The 20,502-nt window shown below is 46.0% G+C and overlaps 8 protein-coding genes across 8 annotated transcripts; 5 read left to right on the plus strand and 3 right to left on the minus strand.

Moving 5' to 3' along the window:
- Positions 1–1,093: 1,093 nt before the first annotated feature.
- On the plus strand, positions 1,094–3,013 carry GLAREA_12922 (uncharacterized protein; the record flags this gene model as incomplete). Its single annotated transcript, XM_008084685.1, has 5 exons — positions 1,094–1,529; positions 1,609–1,922; positions 2,055–2,332; positions 2,388–2,669; positions 2,737–3,013. 5 exons carry the CDS (start codon positions 1,094–1,096, stop codon positions 3,011–3,013), a joined length of 1,587 nt encoding a protein of 528 aa, XP_008082876.1.
- Positions 3,014–3,641: 628 nt separating this feature from the next.
- Positions 3,642–7,032, plus strand: GLAREA_12923 (Pseudouridine synthase; the record flags this gene model as incomplete). The annotated part of the gene is made up of 3 exons (XM_008084686.1): positions 3,642–3,940; positions 4,160–4,256; positions 4,360–7,032. The coding sequence occupies 3 exons, from the start codon at positions 3,642–3,644 to the stop codon at positions 7,030–7,032; spliced, it is 3,069 nt and encodes a 1,022-aa protein (XP_008082877.1).
- Positions 7,033–7,483: 451 nt separating this feature from the next.
- On the minus strand, positions 7,484–8,330 carry GLAREA_12924 (RmlC-like cupin; the record flags this gene model as incomplete). Its single annotated transcript, XM_008084687.1, has 3 exons — positions 7,484–7,605; positions 7,749–7,998; positions 8,052–8,330. The coding sequence occupies 3 exons, from the start codon at positions 8,328–8,330 to the stop codon at positions 7,484–7,486; spliced, it is 651 nt and encodes a 216-aa protein (XP_008082878.1).
- A 367-nt stretch (positions 8,331–8,697) lies between these two features.
- On the plus strand, positions 8,698–9,178 carry GLAREA_12925 (FKBP-like protein; the record flags this gene model as incomplete). The annotated part of the gene is made up of 3 exons (XM_008084688.1): positions 8,698–8,814; positions 8,870–8,972; positions 9,024–9,178. The coding sequence occupies 3 exons, from the start codon at positions 8,698–8,700 to the stop codon at positions 9,176–9,178; spliced, it is 375 nt and encodes a 124-aa protein (XP_008082879.1).
- Positions 9,179–9,455: 277 nt separating this feature from the next.
- Positions 9,456–10,131, minus strand: GLAREA_12926 (L30e-like protein; the record flags this gene model as incomplete). Its single annotated transcript, XM_008084689.1, has 3 exons — positions 9,456–9,580; positions 9,634–9,954; positions 10,011–10,131. 3 exons carry the CDS (start codon positions 10,129–10,131, stop codon positions 9,456–9,458), a joined length of 567 nt encoding a protein of 188 aa, XP_008082880.1.
- Positions 10,132–10,620: 489 nt separating this feature from the next.
- On the plus strand, positions 10,621–11,252 carry GLAREA_12927 (Ribosomal protein S8; the record flags this gene model as incomplete). Its single annotated transcript, XM_008084690.1, has 3 exons — positions 10,621–10,753; positions 10,939–11,008; positions 11,063–11,252. The coding sequence occupies 3 exons, from the start codon at positions 10,621–10,623 to the stop codon at positions 11,250–11,252; spliced, it is 393 nt and encodes a 130-aa protein (XP_008082881.1).
- A 787-nt stretch (positions 11,253–12,039) lies between these two features.
- Positions 12,040–15,124, minus strand: GLAREA_12928 (uncharacterized protein; the record flags this gene model as incomplete). The annotated part of the gene is made up of 4 exons (XM_008084691.1): positions 12,040–13,649; positions 13,699–13,770; positions 13,821–14,828; positions 14,878–15,124. 4 exons carry the CDS (start codon positions 15,122–15,124, stop codon positions 12,040–12,042), a joined length of 2,937 nt encoding a protein of 978 aa, XP_008082882.1.
- Positions 15,125–18,958: 3,834 nt separating this feature from the next.
- GLAREA_12929 (uncharacterized protein) lies at positions 18,959–19,893 on the plus strand (the record flags this gene model as incomplete). The annotated part of the gene is made up of 3 exons (XM_008084692.1): positions 18,959–19,137; positions 19,191–19,418; positions 19,473–19,893. 3 exons carry the CDS (start codon positions 18,959–18,961, stop codon positions 19,891–19,893), a joined length of 828 nt encoding a protein of 275 aa, XP_008082883.1.
- Between the last annotated feature and the right edge of the window lie 609 nt (positions 19,894–20,502).

Consider the following 20,502-nt stretch of genomic DNA (forward strand, 5'->3'; position numbering starts at 1 on the left):
GTCCCTGGTATATCCGCACCCATCAAGTTCGCTTCGGACGTTTCAGCCATCCCCACCTTTATCCGCAAGAAGAATATGCGTGACTTGGCCCTGCAGACTCATTGATGACTATATAAACCACGCGGATACTTATCCTCGACGTAAAAAGGAAGACAATGTCACCAAATCATTCCCTGCTCGGATGTCTCGGTTGCACCGTTGCGGGGAGATTGTTTGACCGGGTCTTAAATCCGACGGCGTCCTCTAAGATTCGGAGTTACATGTTGGATTGTTGGGGATGACATCGTATCAACACCCGCAATTGACTATTCCAGTATTTTAGACAAATGATTGATCAGTTCGAAATTTGGAAGTGTTGTTGTCTAATTTATACTGTTAGGCAAAAACAAGGATGTATCTTAGGTGCTTAACCAAGCCGAGTAAAGCGAGTAAGTATTGCTAGCCCAGTCACTTAGATGTATGAAACGCACATCGTGTTCTAGATATTTGCTATTGATCGACCATGGAGAACAAATATTGCCGCATGAGAAGAATCCAATCTCATAATGGTGGGATGATGCCATGTATCATTGCGTTGATGGGAATTATTTCTAGATTGTCGTGTAGACCGGAAGATAGTAAGGCGTATCACCTTGAAATAGCCTGTACAGATTTTACTTTTGCTGATAGAGCTGGGGTTTCAATCCTTAATATTGTGAAAGGAGTTTTCTCTCGAAAAGCAATCCGTGTGACGCTGTAACATCATTCCTTTTTGCAAGCCCAGAACTGTTGCCTCCAAGTGTATCTAGCCGTCGTTCCAGAACTCCATTTTGGTACTATATGTTCTCCTTAGCCATCGAATTGATAGCTCTCGAACTCTGCTTCATGATCACGTCCTGTTAAGCTTCGTAGATAGGGTCGCTCTCCTCGCTTCGCACAGAATCGCACCTTCCTGATATCCAGACGATGGAGGAGGGTGCCAATTGTCAACCCTTCAGAGCGACGACCGCTCAATACAATGCTCTTTGGTAGACCAAACCTCCATGAGTTTCACTATGTTTTAGCCACGCAAACATATATTTTCAGTTGATTTCGCTTCACTTCGCACAGCAAGATGGCGACACCTGTATCGTCATTAGCCATACCAAGTCGTAGCAAAGAAGACTCAGATGACTGGGTCACTATCCAAAATAGCCCACGAAGAGCATCAGCGCCTTCACCCGAACCTATTCGGCGCGAACCATCCAGAAGACGGAAGTCCATACAGAAGCGTCGAAAACACAGGTTTCCCAGAACTTTGCGAGGTGTCAAAAACTTGGTAGCTTCAAAGATGGGCTTGAGAAGGGCCTCGGTATCTTCTAGGCATCAGTTCTCGGGATCAGGTAGTACTGCGATCGCTTCTCCCTCCGGCGATGGCATAAATCCTGGAAATCCAAATGCCGCAGGGCCAAGATGTTTGTGGGCTGAGGAGGTTGGCTTAGATGGTGCAGGACGACTTCCACCAATTGAAGATGCCGATCGTATACCACTAATGGCCTTCCCCATTACTAGTGAGTGATCAATTCTGATACCAAATGAGCATGTCGGATGCCAAAATGCACTGTTGGCGCTGGACTAATACTCATCCAGCTGACTGTTACACCTTTTCACCTCATACGATGAGCGAGGCAGGGTCCATGGGCCATTCCCTTACATCAAAGGAGACGCCTCTTTTTGATATCAAGAAATGCACTGCAGAGATTGAGAGGCAGAGGATCGTGTTGCGCATCAAGAATGTAACACGTGCACAATTGCAGGATATTTGTGACCATGTCTTTTCTCGCGAGACAATCGAGAAAGGAGTGTCTCCGATGGCGTTAGACGACATTGTCGAAACCCGATTCGATAAGCTTCTAGAAGATATCCTGAAGGTAAACTACAACGCATATCAAACTGGCACTAAAGTAAGCATAACCAAGTTTCACTTTTTGTTCTTCGCAGATTCGTGGCACATTGTCCCCTTATCCCTTGGCACTCACAGAAATACCGGTGGCCAAAAATTGTGATGTAGAGAATGCTGATTGTCTATTGAACAGTGGTGGCTCAAGGACTGGCAGCCGTCGAAATATTTTGTTGACGTTCTCATCCCTCATGCACAACGTCTTCAAGACCTCTGGTTAAACAGATTTGGAACAGCATATAATGACATAGGTAGACGGCGCCGAAGAGATATGTTGGGGAGTTTTGGGTCTTTCCGCGGAATCGCTTTCAATCCCCATGCTCGGAATAATGAGGAATTGTTCATCGTCCACGAATCCCACCGTAGTACAGGTAAATCAAAGCTTTTTGGAGAGCAGGGGTTTAAGCCTGGAGAGTAGGAGAAGATTCTTTCTGCTAATCTGCTACGAGAAGGCTAACCCGATTTCCAGCTGGTGGTTGAACATGTATTGCGCCTTTCGTGATGGTATCGTAGGGGATCCACACAGACAAGCAACTCAAGTACCGGGAGGAGCTGTTACGGCATTGGCTTTATTACGTGGCGTAGAGATCGATGGTGTGGAGCCTGACACATATGAGTACACTGTCAAAATAAATGCCAAAGAGATGATGGCCTCACTACTTGGTCAACGCGGTCGCCCAGTTAGACTACTGCGAGGATGGGAGTTGGAATCAAAGTACGCACCAGAAGCTGGCTTACGATACGATGGTTTGTGAGTATCTCCAAAGCCCCTAAACAACTTTGCAGTGAATCGCTTTGAGGGAGCTGACCAGGTATAGATATATGGTAACAAGCTACAACATCAAGCTGATAGAGCATCGTTCAGGTAGCAGAGCTGCAGACATGTATCAAGTGAAGACTGTTCTTAAAAAACGCGAGGGCCAAACTTCGCTGGATGAGCTAAGCGAAATCCCTTCTCCGAAGCAGATGGACGATTGGGACATTTTTGGAAAACTCATCCATCTGCAACGTCAAACAATGAAGCAAGAGTTTCGACAAACGGGTTCCAGACCAGGGTATAACACTCCTTTAACGATACATCAGTCTCAGGAGTGATATATGAGCCGAGTGAAGTAACATAGCATACCATAACGTAGAACAGATGAGCTGTTACTAGTGAGCGAGGTTGAAGCTAATAAAGAAAAAGTTGCGTTGCGGACCGTGGTAAATATACAGAATTGAATCCTCGCCGAGGAAGGTCAAAACCGAGAAAACGTCAGGCTGATGGGAATAAAGTGCACCCAGATCATTTCAGACGCGTGTTTGCTTCTACCGTCTCTGGCTGGCGCATAGTGCTTGTCTATGGAAAATGGAGTCCTCGCACATAGACACGCAAATTAATGAATGAAACATCGTTACGTAACGAGGCTTGTCAGCTCCGCTGGAGTGGTATAACAATTGTTACAGAGTGCGTTGCGTGTAATGTGGTGGAAGAAATGAACGTTCGATGATCTCAGGTGAGGGAGGCTCAAGAAGCGAGGGAGGAACGTGGTAATGCTTGGCATCGGAGCGGATAATCATATATCCGATTATGTAGGCGAGAAATGAGTTTTAGCAGCGCGAAATTTGAATGACATTCATTGCAGTCGCACAACTGTAGTCACCCTTTTGCTTGTAATTTTGGATTGTAAATAGAGATATATACGCTATCCTGATCTAGTAAGGTGGCAAATTACCTCGCTAAATGGCGGACTCCAATGGCGACAGGGGTCCTGCTCATTCGAGCCAGAATGTGAACTCTGAGCCTCCATCCAAGCGTCAACGTCTTTTCCAAGATCAATCAACAACGCACCCAAAAATGTCAGAAAATTCGGGTCAAGACGCCCAAGGCGGAATTGCTGAGGCAGACATCAAAAAAGAGACTATTTTTGAAAGCAAGGCCGTTGATACAAAATTTGATCCAGACAGTCGCGAAGCTGAAGCTGGTATTCTTCATTTTGTCAATGATAATGGGTTGGGTTTTTCTGGAACCCTAAAGCAAAGGTGTGTTGCCAATTCGATCTATTATTACCTTTTCTTCACGTCCTTCGCAATCTTATTACATGGCAATAAGAATACTGTTCGGATAAATATTTCCCATTGAGGATGCTGATTTTATCACTTCTGGATTTTCATAAATCCAGGGAATTTCAAATCAGATCCAAGCGTTCCTCTCGTCGTCCAATGTTTCAATGAATGGATCAACTGACATTCTCATCTCAGATACACGGATTTCCTTGTCCACGAAATTGCTCCGGATGGAACTGTCGTTCACCTTACAGACGACAAACCACCGCCATTCAACCCGCATACCGATGAGGTACGTTCATGATGATTTCACTGTTCACATCATGATTGTTTCTGAATGTGTGACCATCGTCTTTGCAGATTTGGCACAGTTTGCTAATTTGCTCGTTTCCCAGCCTGCTCAAAAACTGGATCAAGAACCATCTTCAAGTCGCTTTTCAAGGTTTGGCGCTCAAGACGTCAGGATTGAACTTGCTAAGGAAGAGGCTGCAAAAAAAACGGCGGAGGCTTCAGCAGATAGTTCAGCTTCAACAGAGAAACCCGACGCTTCGTCCAACGTAGATGTCACCACACATGCTGCTTCAGAAGCCGTGACTCCCCAAGTTGACGAGCCTGCGACAACCAACGGACCGACTGATCCCAAGCAAGAGCCAAGCACTGCTAGTACTCCCGACAGCGAAGAGAATCGTCAGAAGCTTAATACCTACTTTGACCCCACCTTGACTGATCGAATCTACGCTCTGTACGAGGAGATTCTTAAGAAACCCACTGCCAAAGCAACCTCTTTTGAAGCCGTTCTCACAGAACCACTTGAACGCCATGTCCGAAGCCAGATTCACGCTGATATCCGCCGCATATTTAATTCTCGTTTGGAAACGGAGGCCGTTGATCAGGGTAAGATCAGTATTGCCGCAGCTCGCCCGTCAAATCCTCGAGCCGCTGCAAAACCTCGAGCACCTAATCCTCGAAACCAAAAAGGTATGTCCAGGGGCAAAGTGGGATGGAATGAGCTTGGTGGAGAGTACCTACATTTTACTTTGTACAAGGAAAATAAAGATACGATGGAGGTTGCTAGCATACTTGCTCAAGCCCTCAAGGTCAACAAGAACACCATCGGACACGCCGGTACTAAAGATCGTCGGGCTGCTACGACACAGCGGATGAGTGTTCCTCGTTTACTTGCTGCCAATGCAGCAAAAGTAAACTACGGTCCTCGTGGACTTCGATTCGCGCGAATTGGCAATTTCAAGTATGAAAAATACGGCTTGGAACTGGGTGAGCTCAAAGGAAACCAATTCACAATCACTCTTCGAGACTGTCATTTCGGAGATGATTCGAGCCTTGATGAAGAATCGAGATTAAAACTAGCGAACAAAGTTGTTGGAGAGTCAGTGCGCCAACTTCAAGAAGATGGATTTCTCAATTACTACGGTATGCAGCGATTTGGTACATTTGGAGTCGGTACAGATGAAATCGGCAAGAAGATCCTCAAAGGAGATTTCCAAGGTGCTGTTGAGTCCATAATGTCATACAGCGACGAAACCTTGGCATATGCGTTGCGCGACACTCCCACAACTGATCAAGTGAACAAAGACGACGTCGACCGAGCTCACGCTATACATATCTTCAACACCACTGGAAATAGCAGAAACGCGCTGGAAAAGCTACCTCGAAAGTTCAACGCCGAGGCTTCCATAATTAGAACATTGGGATCACAGAAGAACGATCACCTTTCCGCCATAATGTCGATCGCAAGGAATCTGAGACTCATGTATGTCCACGCCTATCAATCTAAAGTGTGGAATCTTGCCGTCAGTCAGCGCTGGACGAAATATGGAAAGCAGGTCGTTGAAGGGGACCTTATCTTGATCGAATCACGCGCCGCGATTGAAGCAGCTAAGAGAGATGAGGTCGACGAGAACGGCGAGGTTGTTGTTCATGCAGAAGGAGGCGATGCAGGATATACAAAAGAGGAGATTTTCGATCGAGCCAGACCTGTATCAGCTGAGGAGGTTGCCAGTGGCAAATATACAATCTATGATATCGTTTTGCCGACGCCAGGTTGGGACATCGAGTACCCACAAAATGATATCGGTGATTTCTACAAGGAATATATGGGAAGCGATGCAGGAGGCAATCTGGACCCTGCAAACATGCGCCGCCCGAATAAGGATTTCAGTCTCAGTGGAAGCTATAGGAAGATGATGGCGAAAGTGAGCGATAATTGCACATTCGACGTGAGATCATATCGCGCAGAGACTGAACAGATGGTGGAAACCGATCTCGAGCTTCTCAACAAGTTGAAGCATGCCAATAAGAATGGCCAATACAAGAGCCAGTATAGTGGCAACAAGTCAAATCCCTTCAATGAAGCGCTGCAAGGGAAACAGCTCAACGATCGTCAATTCAATGGAGTTAGAGGCGGTAAAACCGCTGAGCACGATGCGCTGAGGGAGCAGGTGGTTGGCACTTCTGCACATAACGCTTGGCTGAACTCTGCAGATACTATCAAGGCCCGGGACACTGTTCTCAGAGAGGCTGCGGAGGCGGAGGCAATTGCATCTGGATCTGCAATTACTTTACCACAATTTACAGAAACTTTTGTCAAGACTTCTGCGGATGAGGAACGCCGACGAACCAGTAACAAGGGAACTGTTGTTCATGAAGCAGAGAAGCAGAAGGAAAATGTGCCGTTGAATTCAAAGGACAGTGGGGAACCAGCAGATCCGACAAACTCGGCAAATTCTGCGAAGCCAGACACGAATAGTAGTGATACTGTTATGGTTGAAGCCACAAGCTTGGAGCCTGAAGTCGTGAAAACCGAGCCAGCAAATGTGCCGACCGAATCATCACCGCTAAAGAGAGAAGCCGCAGAGATATCAGAGTCAGTTCCCTCATTAGGGCAACCACCGGCAGAACAGGTTGTCGAGGATGAACGTCCCGTACGGATTGCTGTTATTTTGAAGTTTGCTTTGCAGACGAGCCAATATGCAACTGTTGCGCTGAGAGAGTTGATGAAGCAGGGTGGAGTTAAGTCTTACCAAGCAGAATACACCAGTGCTCGCTAAACGCTGTCGGGTGCATGTCTAAGTACATGATCATAGTAGTATGTACTAGAGCTACTACTTTGCCCGGAAATCGTCAATATATTGCACTGGCGCTGATATCATATGTCTGGCTTCTAAAGTTCGGTTGCTTGATTTGCTAGGGAACAGATTAGACATGGCAAAATAAAACATATCAAGGTACTGCCCTTATTCAACAGCCGGATTTAAATACGGGTTGTAGCTTCGAAGAATCGGTTGTGTAGTACACTATTAAAAATTGAGCGCCAACCAAATATCCATCTGAGAATCATACATTCTGTCGTGATTCCATCCATGAAGTCTAAACTATAACATCTTTCAACGTATAAATACAAAATGCTTTACTTGTACAACGAATTACACTGCAACCCTATCATTTACATGGCTTATAAAGTACAGTCTAAGCATCAGCAACGTCTCATTCGGCATTCACCTACTGAGCAGCCTTCTGACCATATTCAGAGTAGAAATTAGACTGTGTAATATGACTACTTTTCCCAGTCTTTTCGTCATAGATTCGACAGCCGAATTTTGCTGCGTTTGGAGGTGTGTATACTATGAATTTATTAGTGTCGGACTTGAAATGACCCATATTTGAATCCAAAAACTAACTCCCCATAGAGCAGAGTTCCAACTTAACCTCAAACTACTATTCTACCAGCCACACAATTTACAGCTGGAAAAGACGCTAAACTTACAATGCAAACTAACAGCCACCTCCTCCCCATCCGGATTCCAAATCTTATGCAACCCCAACTCATCAGCCATATAAGTAACCTGATCAACCTCAAACGGCGTCTCCTTGATCACGCTCATCGGCTCTCCAGCCTTTTGCGGGAACTCATAACGCGTCTCTAGTAATTTCCCTTTGAGGACTTTCATGAGACAGTGGGCATCGGCGTGGTCATGGATCGGTGAGCCTTTGCCGGGCGTCCATACTAGTAGTAGCTGAGAGGATAAGTCAGATGGTGGTGTGACATTGGGAAAGAGGAAGGACAAACAAGATTGGATTTTCCGTTTCCGCGGTCGACGAGATTGCGTGTGTAGCCTCTGCTGTGATCGGCAAAGGTATAAGGTGACCAGTCTGTTTCGGAGGATGTGTAGTTGCTCATCAGGGTGTGCAGGTCCTCGATGTTTATGTCTTGGGATGTGAGGCCAGAGGAGGGACCGAGGATATGGGAGAGTTCAGAGACGAGTTTGTGGAATTCATCTTGTGGTTTTGGCGTTGAACTTGGAGTGAGTTTTGAAATTGGAGGATGTTCTGTTATTGAGGGTGCCATGTTGATATTGTCTAGTTATTTTCTCTTTGTGAAGAAGTGACGTGTAGGAGGGAAATGGTGTGTGATATATGAACTGAGTGGCGTTGAAAGGAAAAACTATAGCTGTCAACCATATATTGAAGCGTAGTAAGAAGAAATATAAATATGAACAAAATATGAATAAGAAATAAATTTCCTCCTCATCAAACACCTCATGACAAAAACATGACTCGAGAGGTCAAAGTTGGTGATCCTTGAAAACAGCCCCACCAAAAAGTTGCGCAGCTGTTCGACCCCTCCATTCCAGACGCCGCAATCAACTCCCCTTCAGCAACCCCTCCACGAACCTTACACATATTTCCAAGGCAGTCTTTCGATTCCCTAAATTATGGCGCCTAAAGGAAAAGGCGGCGACAAAGGTAAAGGCAAAGCGAAAGCTCCCGCAGAAGAAAAGGGAGCTGGCAAGGTCAAACCTACACAACAGATCAACGTTCGGCATATTTTGGTAACTGATCCTCAAGCTGCGATATTGGGATACAGGGCTGACAATGGTATGAAAGTGCGAGAAACATAGTAAGAAGGAAGAAGCTTTGGAGAAGCTGAAGGGTGGTGCGTCTTTTGATAGTGTCGCAAGAGAGTTCTCTGAGGACAAGGCGAGATCTGGTTAGTGATTCCAGTTTATGGGCTTCTAGGTTCGCGTACTGATGGTGTTAGGGGGCTCTATCGGATGGAAGAAGAGAGAGGAGCTGGAGCCGGCCTTTGCAGATATCGCGATGGAGCTTGCGCAATCTTCCACGACTAATCCAACGTATGCCGAAGCAAAAACGGTACATGGTTATCACATTATAATGGTTGATGGAAGAAAGTGATCCTTAGTAACGCTCGGGATGGTATTTGGTCGCATTTTGACGAGCGTTTCTATAGTCAAAGTCCGAGCCTGGAGTCTGGCGTTTGCGGATATCATTTTAATCACAATTGGAGTAGATGAAGCTCTTTAAAAAGTGCCCCGTAGGTGCCCTTATGCCAGTTTCATTTCCCGCCGTAATGCATCATATGTAGAGTACATCAGAAGAAAAATTGAGCAACGGCAAATGTCTATCCACCAGAAGGAAACTCCATAAATCCACCCATCCCTTTTTTTGTAATTTACTGCTCGGTCTGGAAGTAGTTGAGAAGGATCGATCGCTCCTGAGACTCCTCTCCCCAATCCTTGACGACAACGCAAGAGCAGTTGACAACCTTGCGTGCATTTCCCTCACGGTCCAGAACACCTACGAAATATTGTCAGAATTTCCATTTCCAATCTCCACAAACTTATACTTACACAAACCAGCCCACTCGCCCAATTGCTTTCCGTCAGGTACCTTGATCAATGGGATCTTGTGCTCTGAGCATAACGCAACGACCAACTTCTTGTATGCCTCCTCCTCGCACGCCTCGTTAAGAACACACATGTGAGCTTGTCGTCTGTCGAGAGCCTTGGAGGCTTCGCGGAGACCGCGGGCGAGACCGTCGTGCATGAGAGCGAGCTTGAGAACACCCTTCAGAGCATCGAGAACTGACATTTGTCCCTTGGACGCGGCATCTCCAGAGACCTCGACTTCTTCGGCCTCCGCAACATCTGGGGCATTTGAGGCGTTGTCTTCTGCGTCAGACTGGCGAGAATTAGCGAAGCTCCGGGATCGCGAAGGAATTGCCTACCATCTTGACTGTATTTGATGACTTCCGGTCCTCGAAGAACAAGTTTGTTGTTGTATTGAGGAAAAGAGTAAATTCGCTTGGTTGTATTTTTTGGAGTTTGTGTGTGCAATGGTCCTTGCATTGTGAGTGCTTCGCTTGAACCCGCACTAGTGAGACGGGAAAAGGGCGCAGTGAGGCCCGTGCGGCACAATGAAGATCTCGAAGTCAGAAATATTCTCGACCTCACGAGAGCTTCACGAACTTTCTCATTCCCATACGACCAACCGCAAAATCGCATACAGAGGTATGTATCGCCCCTTCGATATGCTTCAACTCGAACGACCTTCATGATAGGCAGAGGGAAAAATCGGCATCTACTCGATTTGTGAGCGCGGAAGCAGCATCTGGGAGGAATTGATGGCGGTGAAAACCTCATGGAATCTCGAATGCGACACAAGCGGTAGCAATTGAAAGATGTCGACACTTTTCGCCTCTTCTCGACGAGCTTGAAGAACCCTCTTGTCAATCATGAGGGCACTCTCCATGCTCAGAGCCCATGAAGGCTAACATTCTAGCTTTCTCGCAGATACCTCACTTCCAATTTTCGATTTGAGAATCTCCTACCGCCAACATGGTCAAAACCTCAGTCCTTAACGATGCGCTCAACGCCATCAACAACGCCGAGAAGTCTGGAAAGCGACAGGTTCTCATCAGACCTTCCTCCAAGGTCATTGTTAAGTTCCTCAGCGTCATGCAGAAGCACGGTATGTCGCGACTTTTTTAACTCAATCTCTATTCGGCATGATAACTAGATAACGGTCTCGATCCTATACGACCGAAGTCCTTTAAGTTGCCGATATATTAACCTGCGAGGATCTTACACGTTCTCTGATTTTCTTCCTGACGTTACACGTTTAATCTTTCGCAACATACTGACTAGCTTGTCTAGGATACATTGGCGAGTTCGAGGAGGTCGACGACCACCGATCCGGAAAGATTGTCATCCAATTGAACGGCCGGTAAGCATGGTATTGTCGCGCAGGATTGGAATTATACACTAACACATTACGCAGTCTCAACAAGACCGGTGTCATCTCCCCAAGATACAACGTCCGTCTCACAGATCTCGAGAAGTGGGTCGTCAAGCTTCTTCCATCCCGTCAATTCGGTTACATCGTTCTCACCACCTCTGCCGGTATCATGGACCACGAGGAGGCCAGACGCAAGCACGTTGCCGGAAAGATCATTGGATTCTTCTACTAGAGGGCGGAAATAGACAAAATTATGAAGACACGTTTGGAGCATCATGAAGCCATGTACCTATCTGGAGCGGAGCAGAGCTTGGAGTAAAAAATCTTTCTGAGTGTTGTGCTATGATACCCCAACTTTGGTTCTTTGCCTAATGGAAACTGGAGTCTTCTAAAGAAGAATGGATAGCTCTGCATGGAGAGACAATTAATTTCCCATGATACTCCACAAAGACACTCTGCAATAACCTTCAGTTTTGTTCTTGCGTCCCATGGATTATTTGTGTTACGTGCCTCACTACTCGAATGAACCTCGACTTGAAACTCTTTATGGCGCTTCCTTTCTATAATTGTTGGCTCGCAGTGACAACATGAGTGGCAGTTGAAACACGTTATCATCATCGTTAATATTAGCCAAACATCGCGTATCCCGCTCCCCTGTAGTGTTGAAGCTAGAGTATTCACCCATTAAACTATAATTTATGTTGATAGAACGATTAGGCAATTCTGCAATTCTTTTTCCTCGTTGCGACTTTGCGAGATAGGCATGCTTTTCAAGGCTAACACACATAACAATATCACGATCTGATTATTTTAGCTTAATAAGTTTGAAAATGATTTCAAGTTATGAATAATCTATTACGCCCTTCAATATGCAAGCATCTTATCATACATATGCTCAATTACTACAACTCCGAAAATGCAGCCCGCTTCATATCTCATACATCCATGCAAATCTACGCTCACACCCGCTTTTCACCCATCTCATCCTCATCCTCAACCTCAATCACCATAATATACACTCACGCACTCCCGACAAACCTCGCCAACCTCCCCTTCACTGCCACAGGTCTGCCATACGATAGTGTGGTCGTAGGCACAGGCGGCGACGCAGTAGAAGTGAGATTGTAGATAGGGAGCGAGGTGAAGGTGTTGGTGCTACTGTTGTAGTTCCCGGGTGGTTTGCCGTGAGGGGGAAGGAGAGTCGGGTAGGTTGGGGGTGTGGTCAGGGTTGCTGGAGGTGGAGGTGGTGGTGGTGGATGAGGGTTGTATGGGGGAGAGGCGGGGTTGAATTCTGGCGGCCCGCTGGCTGGTTTCGATTCTGGAGAGGAAGCTGGATTTGAGTTGGACGTTTCTGGTTCGGCGGAGACAGGTGGGTTGGTGTTAGGAGTTGTGTTTTCCGGACCAGGCTGAGCTGGACTTACGACTCCGGCGTTCGTGATGCCAGTGGTAGGTTTTGGACCATAGTATGTGACGGTAGCTACTGGTACTCCATTTTCTGGTCCGTAATTCTCTGCAGGACTTGGGTTGGAAGCAACGTTGTTTGCTGTGTTTACTTCTGCGACGCCAGGCGTATATACGTTGTCAGGTGTATTCCCTGGTGTGTTCGCTGCGACAACTTCCGCATTGTTAGGTGTGTTTGCAGCGCCAGGAGTATTGCTTGGTGCATTCCCTGGAAGGTTGCCTGGAATGTATGTATCTTCCGCCTGGACAGTGTTTTTACTACCTTGGCCAGCATTGATAGGAGGAGCATTTGGACTCCCAGGGTTGTTTGCAATTTCAGGGGAACTCGGTTGTCCTGCGCCAGGGGTTTCGAGGACGGCAGAGGGCCCAGGGAAGTAGTCAGTGATCGGAGTAGGGGTGTATACACCAGGCGGCGAAGTGAAGGTAACAGTCGAATTCGAGTATGTTGGCTTGGTTGGTTTGCTGGTAGCAGCAGTGATTGAAGAAGTTGTCTTTACGGTGCTAGAAGACGTGGGCTTGATCGACGTGGAAGTGTAGGAAAAGGAAGCGGATCCGGCTGCGGATGAAGACTTGCTTATAGTAATACCGGTCACGCTACCAGTGGATGCGCTGACGGTGGCATTTCCACTTGTGATGGGGCTGATGGTTGTTCCAGTTGAGGTTGAGGAGTACGGCAACGCGTTGGTCGTCGAAGTTCCTACTTTACTGGTACTGGCCGTCCCGGCAGATGATATTGTGGTTGATTTAGATTTCGGTACAGTAGCAGTCGAAAATTTGCTTGGCTCGGTCGTGGCAGGATCTTCGGTGCTTGAAGGCTTGCTGGGCTCCGTTGTGACAGGTTTCTCTACGGTCGTGGGTTTGCTAGGCTCAGTCGTAACTGGTTCCTCAGAAGTGGTGGTTTGAGGCACTGGCTCAGGAGTAGGCGCTGGAGTGGGTGCTACAACAGAAACAGACTTTGTCATCTGAATAGGTGACTTGGGGCCGAACTCAAATGGAATGCACACTTGAGGGAATGCGAAAAGTGCTGGCTCATTCCAAAGATCTTTGTTGAAAAACGGCTTGTCTTTGTCACCATTCCATGCTTGGATGGAAAGATCCACACCAATGCTGGCATCGAATTTAACACCAAACATTTCTGGTCGATTGGGGCAAACTTGTCCTTGAGAGTCTGGGCAATGTTAGTTATCTTGAAATTAGAACAGATAAATCCAACTTACTAAACTCGGCACCAAGTTTCATGGTGACCTTTGGTACTTGTAGCTCAAGCCCAACACCCATGTCAATCTTTTCTGCGGATGTGTTAGAAATACAATCTTTCACAGAAGTTGTGATATCTTACTGAAAATAGTCATGCCGATATCAACACCGACAGCAGTGTAAATTGCAAGAGTGCCTTGTACTTGGGCCTCAAGGGTGATAGGCTTGGTAGTAATCACCGGCTTCCATCCATTAACGTGAGTATCACCGCCATGGAAGTCCACCTTGGCACTAGCAGTGTCTGGTATCTTTGCGGAGATGCCAGTCTTGACTGTAGCAGAACCCTGGACTGCACTCAACTCGAACCCAGCACTGAGCCTTAACTCAGGACCGACACTGAAGATTAGAGGAATGCTGAAGGTAGAAAGAGGAACTTTGACAATCTCCCAGCTCTTCTTCCACTCTGAGCTCAATTCTCCAGAAACAGTGAAGGAAGGGTTGAACTCAGCCCCAAGATTAGATGGTGTAGCCTCGATGTATGCCTCTTCAATTTTGAGCTTCAGGAGTGAGCCCTTCAGCTTTCCTGCGACAGTCAATTTTCCAGTGGTGCCGCAAGAGTCACAGCCGATGGAAAGAGATAATCCAGATGCTGTCGACTTTTCCCACAAAGTTGATGGAATGGAGTGAGCAAGGTTAACATCAAATTTCGGGTTCCAATTTGGGCTGGTGATATCGTCAATTATGTCGAAAGGATTCCATCGAGCAGCCAGAGCAGAGTTGCTAGCCGGGGTATAGGCTCCCCAATTAATCTCGAAAGGATTGTCAAGATCGTACCATTCCGTCTGCACTGCTGTGAAATGAACCTTGAAGTTTGCGTTATCATATGCTGCCGCACTGACTACCCAAGGTTGTCGTCCACTCTCTGGAGAGCAGTCTCCATAATTGACGATCATGACAAATGTACGACGCTCGTTGAAGTTTACCCATTCCCAGTCATCGATGGCATCCCGATATGTGGCTTCGGACTTGAATGTGAGAACTAAGGAGCCGTCGCAGTCGACATCCTGAAGTTCTTCCTTGAAGTGGTCCATGGAGAGAATCATCTGCGATTCTCCAGTTGCCAGGGTTAAGTTGACCATAACATTTTCAGCTGAATCATGAGTTAGCGACGGAGATTACGAGACGGAGAGGAACTATACCATTCCCAGCTTTTCCCCAGAACAGGCTTGTGTCGTTGGCTAGTCCAACCGATGGTCCATCTCTTCGTTGAAGCCCCATTTCTCTTGGTAAAATGGGCTCGAGAATATTCACAACTCTTTCTTGCTCCGTAGCTCCAACTTCCGGATCAGCAATACGCTTTAGAATATTGCTGCCCATCACAGAACTACCAGCTAGTCCTGTCTGCCATAGCGAAAAAGCAGCGAGACCGTAAAGTAATGAATTCATGATTGTTCGTGAAGTCTTGTAGGGACACTAGGCTTATGAAAAAGTCGAAAAATTCTTATGTAACAATAACGGATCAAAGGTTTAAAGAGTGTGGTAGCAACAAGTTAATGATGCAAAACAAAATACAGCCAACAGTCAACTCAAGCAACAAAAGAATGAAGTTGCTTGTAGAAGAGTGGTGAAGAAAGACAATACCAGGTGACATGGAAACGTCTTTATACATCTGGCTGGCTAGACGGTCTGCCCTGTCTTACACCACCATTTGACGTAGGAAGCTTGGCACTCATTATGGAGATGAATGGAGAATGATCGAGTGTAACGGCAGCAGAAAAATAAGCATTGCTGTGGAGAGGATCAAAAGGCGTTGATGGCCCCCTTGAGCCTCCTCCACACATGGAGAAGCTTTAGCCATAGAAGGATTTCAGATGGGTTTGGCAAACTCAAACGAGATTGTAGGATTGCAGCCTTGGACCCGTAATTGGTATTCAGGAAATAGATCTCCAGCTTTGGTATCCATTCTGAACTCTCGTTGGTTGAGCATCATCTACTGCTAAGAAAAGAGACAACCCATCGGCAAGGGCTGCAAGGCTGCAGTGACGGGCAAGCCGTGAGTTTCAGGTAAACTTGCGATGAATTTCTTGCCGTGACGTGCAGCACAAGATCGAGAAGGAATCTAGCAATTTCCGATTCTGTTCTGCGCTTTGAGCATTAACCGAGAAGATTGAAAGCCGATTCTCTTCGTGTTAGAGATCAGCAGAAGCAGTCTCTGAGATACTGTTGTGCCTGATTGATGCCATTTCTTCTCTGTTTGAGTTGAACTCTAATCAATTCAGGGGCTGCTCGTAGAGAGCGCCCCTGACCTGACTTCAAACAATTATCGAAGCAAAAGGTTAGACCGTCTTATACCCAGCAGGCTCAACGGTCTTCGTCTGCCAGTCAAGCTTCCGTGGCAACAAATGCGGCTGTAACAAAGCATGTCGAAGACATATCCAGGGCTGAACGGAAGGAATCTGGTAAGGGGTCAAATTGCTTGGCAACCGAATTGACAGGGGGCTTTAGTGGTGCGTTCCTTTCCGTACACGGGAATGCGCTGAATGGCCGAGTACTTTCAAACGGAGTTATAAGAATAGACTAGTGTAACAACACTTAGGTCAATTAATCACAATATCGATTGCGTGGAATGCCGGCGTACTCCTCAACTACTAAATCAATTATAGATTAGAAGCACAACGGTATCACGTGACAACAAGAATCGGCGAGCTCGCTTGTTTTACAGACCCCCTGCCCCTTTCCCTTTCGCTTAAAGTTGTGTTCGAGTGATCTCCATATTCGAGAGTCATTGATCAGAATCCACTTCCTTGCAACCGTAATACCTCTGGGAGGACAGAGTCATTGTTGAACTTATCATTCATTTCATCGAATATCAGAAAATATGATGAGGTACCATAGGCAGATGATGGCTATTGCTTGCAAATTCCAGGCGAACGATAAACTCGTAGTTTCGCTACGCATTTTTTCCCCATCCAGTAACCCAAAACCATTGGAACATCCTTTTATACCTCCTCAGAATTCCGAAAAATTCATTCTCTCCCTCCCAATAGAGATCCTCGCTCGCATTTTCAAGTGCTGCGAGGACTTCTCTACTGTGGTTGCACTTGCGTTGACGTGCAAACGGAATTATGCAGTCTGGATCAGTTCACACACAATCGTCTGGATGTAGCCAGATCACAGATACGCTCATTCAACGATGTCTTAATAGCGGTAACTCTACAACTCCACTCATCGATTCGTTTCCATAGTTGATGAATGCAGGACCGAGCAACAGCTATCATTCTAGAAGCACATAAAGAAGGACACCGTCCACCAGCCATCACAATCGCTTCCCTCAGCGGGAGTTCAGAACTCCCAGATCTTGATGAACTAAAAGAGGTTTTGAATATGCAGCATCTAGTTCGGTGTCTTGAATACAAGTATTTCACTTCCTCGCATGCACATCATCACTCAATAGAGAACATGTTCGATGATATCCTTGACGAGAAATATCGAGCGCAGAGGCGAAGGTTTTGTAGAAAATTCAGCCATGGGGCAGAATTTCCAAATTCTGAGAATGCGACCATCGATTCTTTTAGGGACGGCTTCTACAGGGCCATGTACAGACTGCTACTTGCTGCTGCAATGCTAACTAGGTCTTACATGGAGCCTCTCGTTCAGGCAAAAGAGGAGGGTGGGAAGAGTCTGTTCTATATGCGCTTTGGACACCATCAATATTGATCCGAGGATACTGATTACTCGCAGGACAATTGGCCCACCGATGCAGAAGTCGCTTATCTTCGTCAGTTCCCTGAATATAATTTTAACGTTTTTGACTGGAGCGAGACCAGGAAGTGGAGAGATCAGGAATACGAAACTTGCTTTGGACCTTTCGCTTCTTGAATCGTCGAAGATGGAAGCACGAGAGACAGAGATAAAAGCTATGATTCGGTCCCATTTCAACCAGACTGGGCGGAGCATAGAGCAGACCTTGGTGCTGTTAGAGAATTTATGCTCCTTTTGGTAGCTTATCGCTGTTCCGAGCTTTATTTCTACAATCAGGAATGCCTACCGGAGTCACATAAGCAGAATCCAAGGTATCGGAGGGTTTCTATTAAACGCTTGAACAATTTTCAGGTTCACCAGGTCTTTCTGCCGACAGCTTTTGAGGATTCAAAAGACGCAATTATTTACTATGATTTTCATCCAGCATTGAGAGGTACTAGAGGGGAAGAAATTTCCTACCAATTCCGCGTTTTGTTTGCTACGTGGTTTCTCGATCAAAACGCAGGAATTTGCATGTACGACAGAGTGTATCTAGAACCCCATCCAGTGCTTGATCTGTGGCATTTTTCGATGAGACGCTATCTCAAATTAGGGTTCAAGTCGAAAACTTTTCAGGAGCCTCGAAGGTACACTCCTGAGGATGGAGAAAGTATTTGGCAGAAAGAAGTGGGAAGAGGCGAAATCTTTTACAGCCCATATTGGTCTCGCGTACAAATACGTACCTGGCGTCCTGTGGATCAATAATTGTTCTGTATTCGAACCTTTATTTGGGTTTTGCTTCATGGCTTCTCTTATGGGCGGGCTATCTTCGATCTGAGCGGTCCTCAGATTCAGCTTTCACGCAAGACCGTTCTCTGACTTTTATCCAGAAATGTATTTCATAAAGTTGTACCATCACTTGACGGAATTACTCTATACACATGAGTCACAGCTATCATAAACACTGGGATTCGCCTGAGATTGGAGATACTTCGTATTCAACAAAAATTCTACAGTATGGAATCAGATCCACACAGACCTAGCTAAGTGCTTAACTTCTAAACTCTCTTCTCATATTACTTTTGACTAAGGGTTTAGAGACTGTGATGTACACTTTCTCAGTCAGATTACGACTTTTTTATATTGCTGATAATCAAGTAGTCGTGACAGTGGTAGCGGGGTTAATTGTTGACATGCAGGGGTTCGTATAATATTCCGAGAACCTAAAATTGAATGCTACTCTGCCCCTGGAAAGTCGTGAAAATGAACTTCTAGATCAAAAATGGTTTCTTTCTACTGGAAGATTCTTCAACTATCTGTTGACGAGTGTTGGTGGCGCTTAATATCTCCCCATTTGGCATCACCTTCCATTTTTGAGCCACGAACGATGAAATTAGGCTTGATTGGCATGGTACTAACGAGGTAACTTGGTATTCACAGACAATATGTTGGTCGCTGTACGAGACTTGTTTGAAGAAGAATGTTCTTCAAAGGCTTCCTTCCTGTTTGTCCTCCGTCAATTAAACGCGCATGCAAATTATGTTCATTCTCCGGAACATTTCCGTCACCAGTATCTTGCTCAGTTCTCACATTCTCTGCGAGGGGATAACTCCAGCGGTGCCTTCTGCTACCTCGATCTCTCCGTCAGCTAGCTATAGCACGCCGAGGATAACCACCACCTTCACGCAGCCATCTCAATGCACTAACGCCGGCTTCACGTATGTTTGAAGTCTACATTCATCTGGTAAAGCTTTACTGACTTTGCTTACAGTTCAATTGAGGGAGAATATGAAACTGAGATCTATGAGCACCTCATAGTCGTTATCCATCCGGGTATTGATCTGAAATACACCACTTGCCTGCCACCGCAGCTCTACTCCAGCGTTCTCGCTGGATTCGATTCAACTTACCTCGGTCCTTTTGAAGCCCTGGTTTGCCCACATAACTGGGAAATCTTTAGAGAAAGACGCAACTCAAGTTACATCATGTGCTGCCCCAGGTATTTTCCGCGCTTTGTTCAATGAAATAGTATTTTATCTGATTGATTCTGTAGAGGATATAATTTAGGTCATTCTAATCTCGGTACACCTGATCGTCCTGGCCGTGGCGCTGTTTGCTCTTCCTGGCTGGAGGGTGGTGCAGTATTCGACGTTACGACACTTGGTTCTGATCTGAAAGCAACTGTTAACCTAGCTACAGCAGGCCCTGACGGCACTACGGTTCTTGCGAGGTATGCTTTTAATGGTCATACATTCAATGGTTCCGACTCTTCCTCGGCGACCATAACGACACCCGCTTCCGGCACTGCTACCTCCTCGCTGTTAGTACCGATTACTACGACATCATCTTTCATTAGCACCTTGCTGTCGCCATCTCAACCCACTGCTACGTCGTTGACAACAAGAACCATTTTTTCAGGTTGCCTGAAAGTATTCAATGTCTTCTTGTTCATCCTTTCTTTTGTCTCCATTTAGTTCGCCATCAACATCAAACTTTTGGCGGGACTTTCATAATTAACGTATCAGCACATCGAGTTTTATTATTTGTCAAAAGTTTGAGACGGGACAAGTGAATTGTTGGACGATGGAAATCATAGTTTGATTCCGAAGGTAGTTGGTATGAGAAGGTCTTGTTTTGTTTGTAGAGAAACCGTTTGGGGCTGAAGTTTCAAGGGACTAGCATGAGGCCTTCAAGGTTTGGACATATTTTAAGAAAGGTTTGAGATTGTTGCGATTGCCGATGTAGATGAGGGCTCACAAGAATGTAATCCAAGATTTGTTAGGGTTTACCTCGAGGTAATTTTGACCACTCTACTTCAAGCTGAGTGGCTAATCTGTTTATTCAAGCTTTGAATGATGATAAAACTCTCCTCCATCATGTCACGGAGCTTTTTATTCTTGGATAACAAGATTTCATCACTCTCACTTGACGAACACTTCACATACAAATCATTGTTATTATCTTCCTAGATTTCGCACTATACTGATCAGACTAAAAATCTATAGTCAACGCCATGCCAAAAATGCACATTCCTACGCCCATGCAGATGCTTCAAAGTACCAATCATTGCTCCGTCAAATCCC

The sequence above is a fragment of the Glarea lozoyensis genome (genome assembly GCF_000409485.1).
Source record: "Glarea lozoyensis ATCC 20868 chromosome Unknown GLAREA21, whole genome shotgun sequence".
Taxonomy (NCBI): domain Eukaryota; kingdom Fungi; phylum Ascomycota; class Leotiomycetes; order Helotiales; family Helotiaceae; genus Glarea; species Glarea lozoyensis.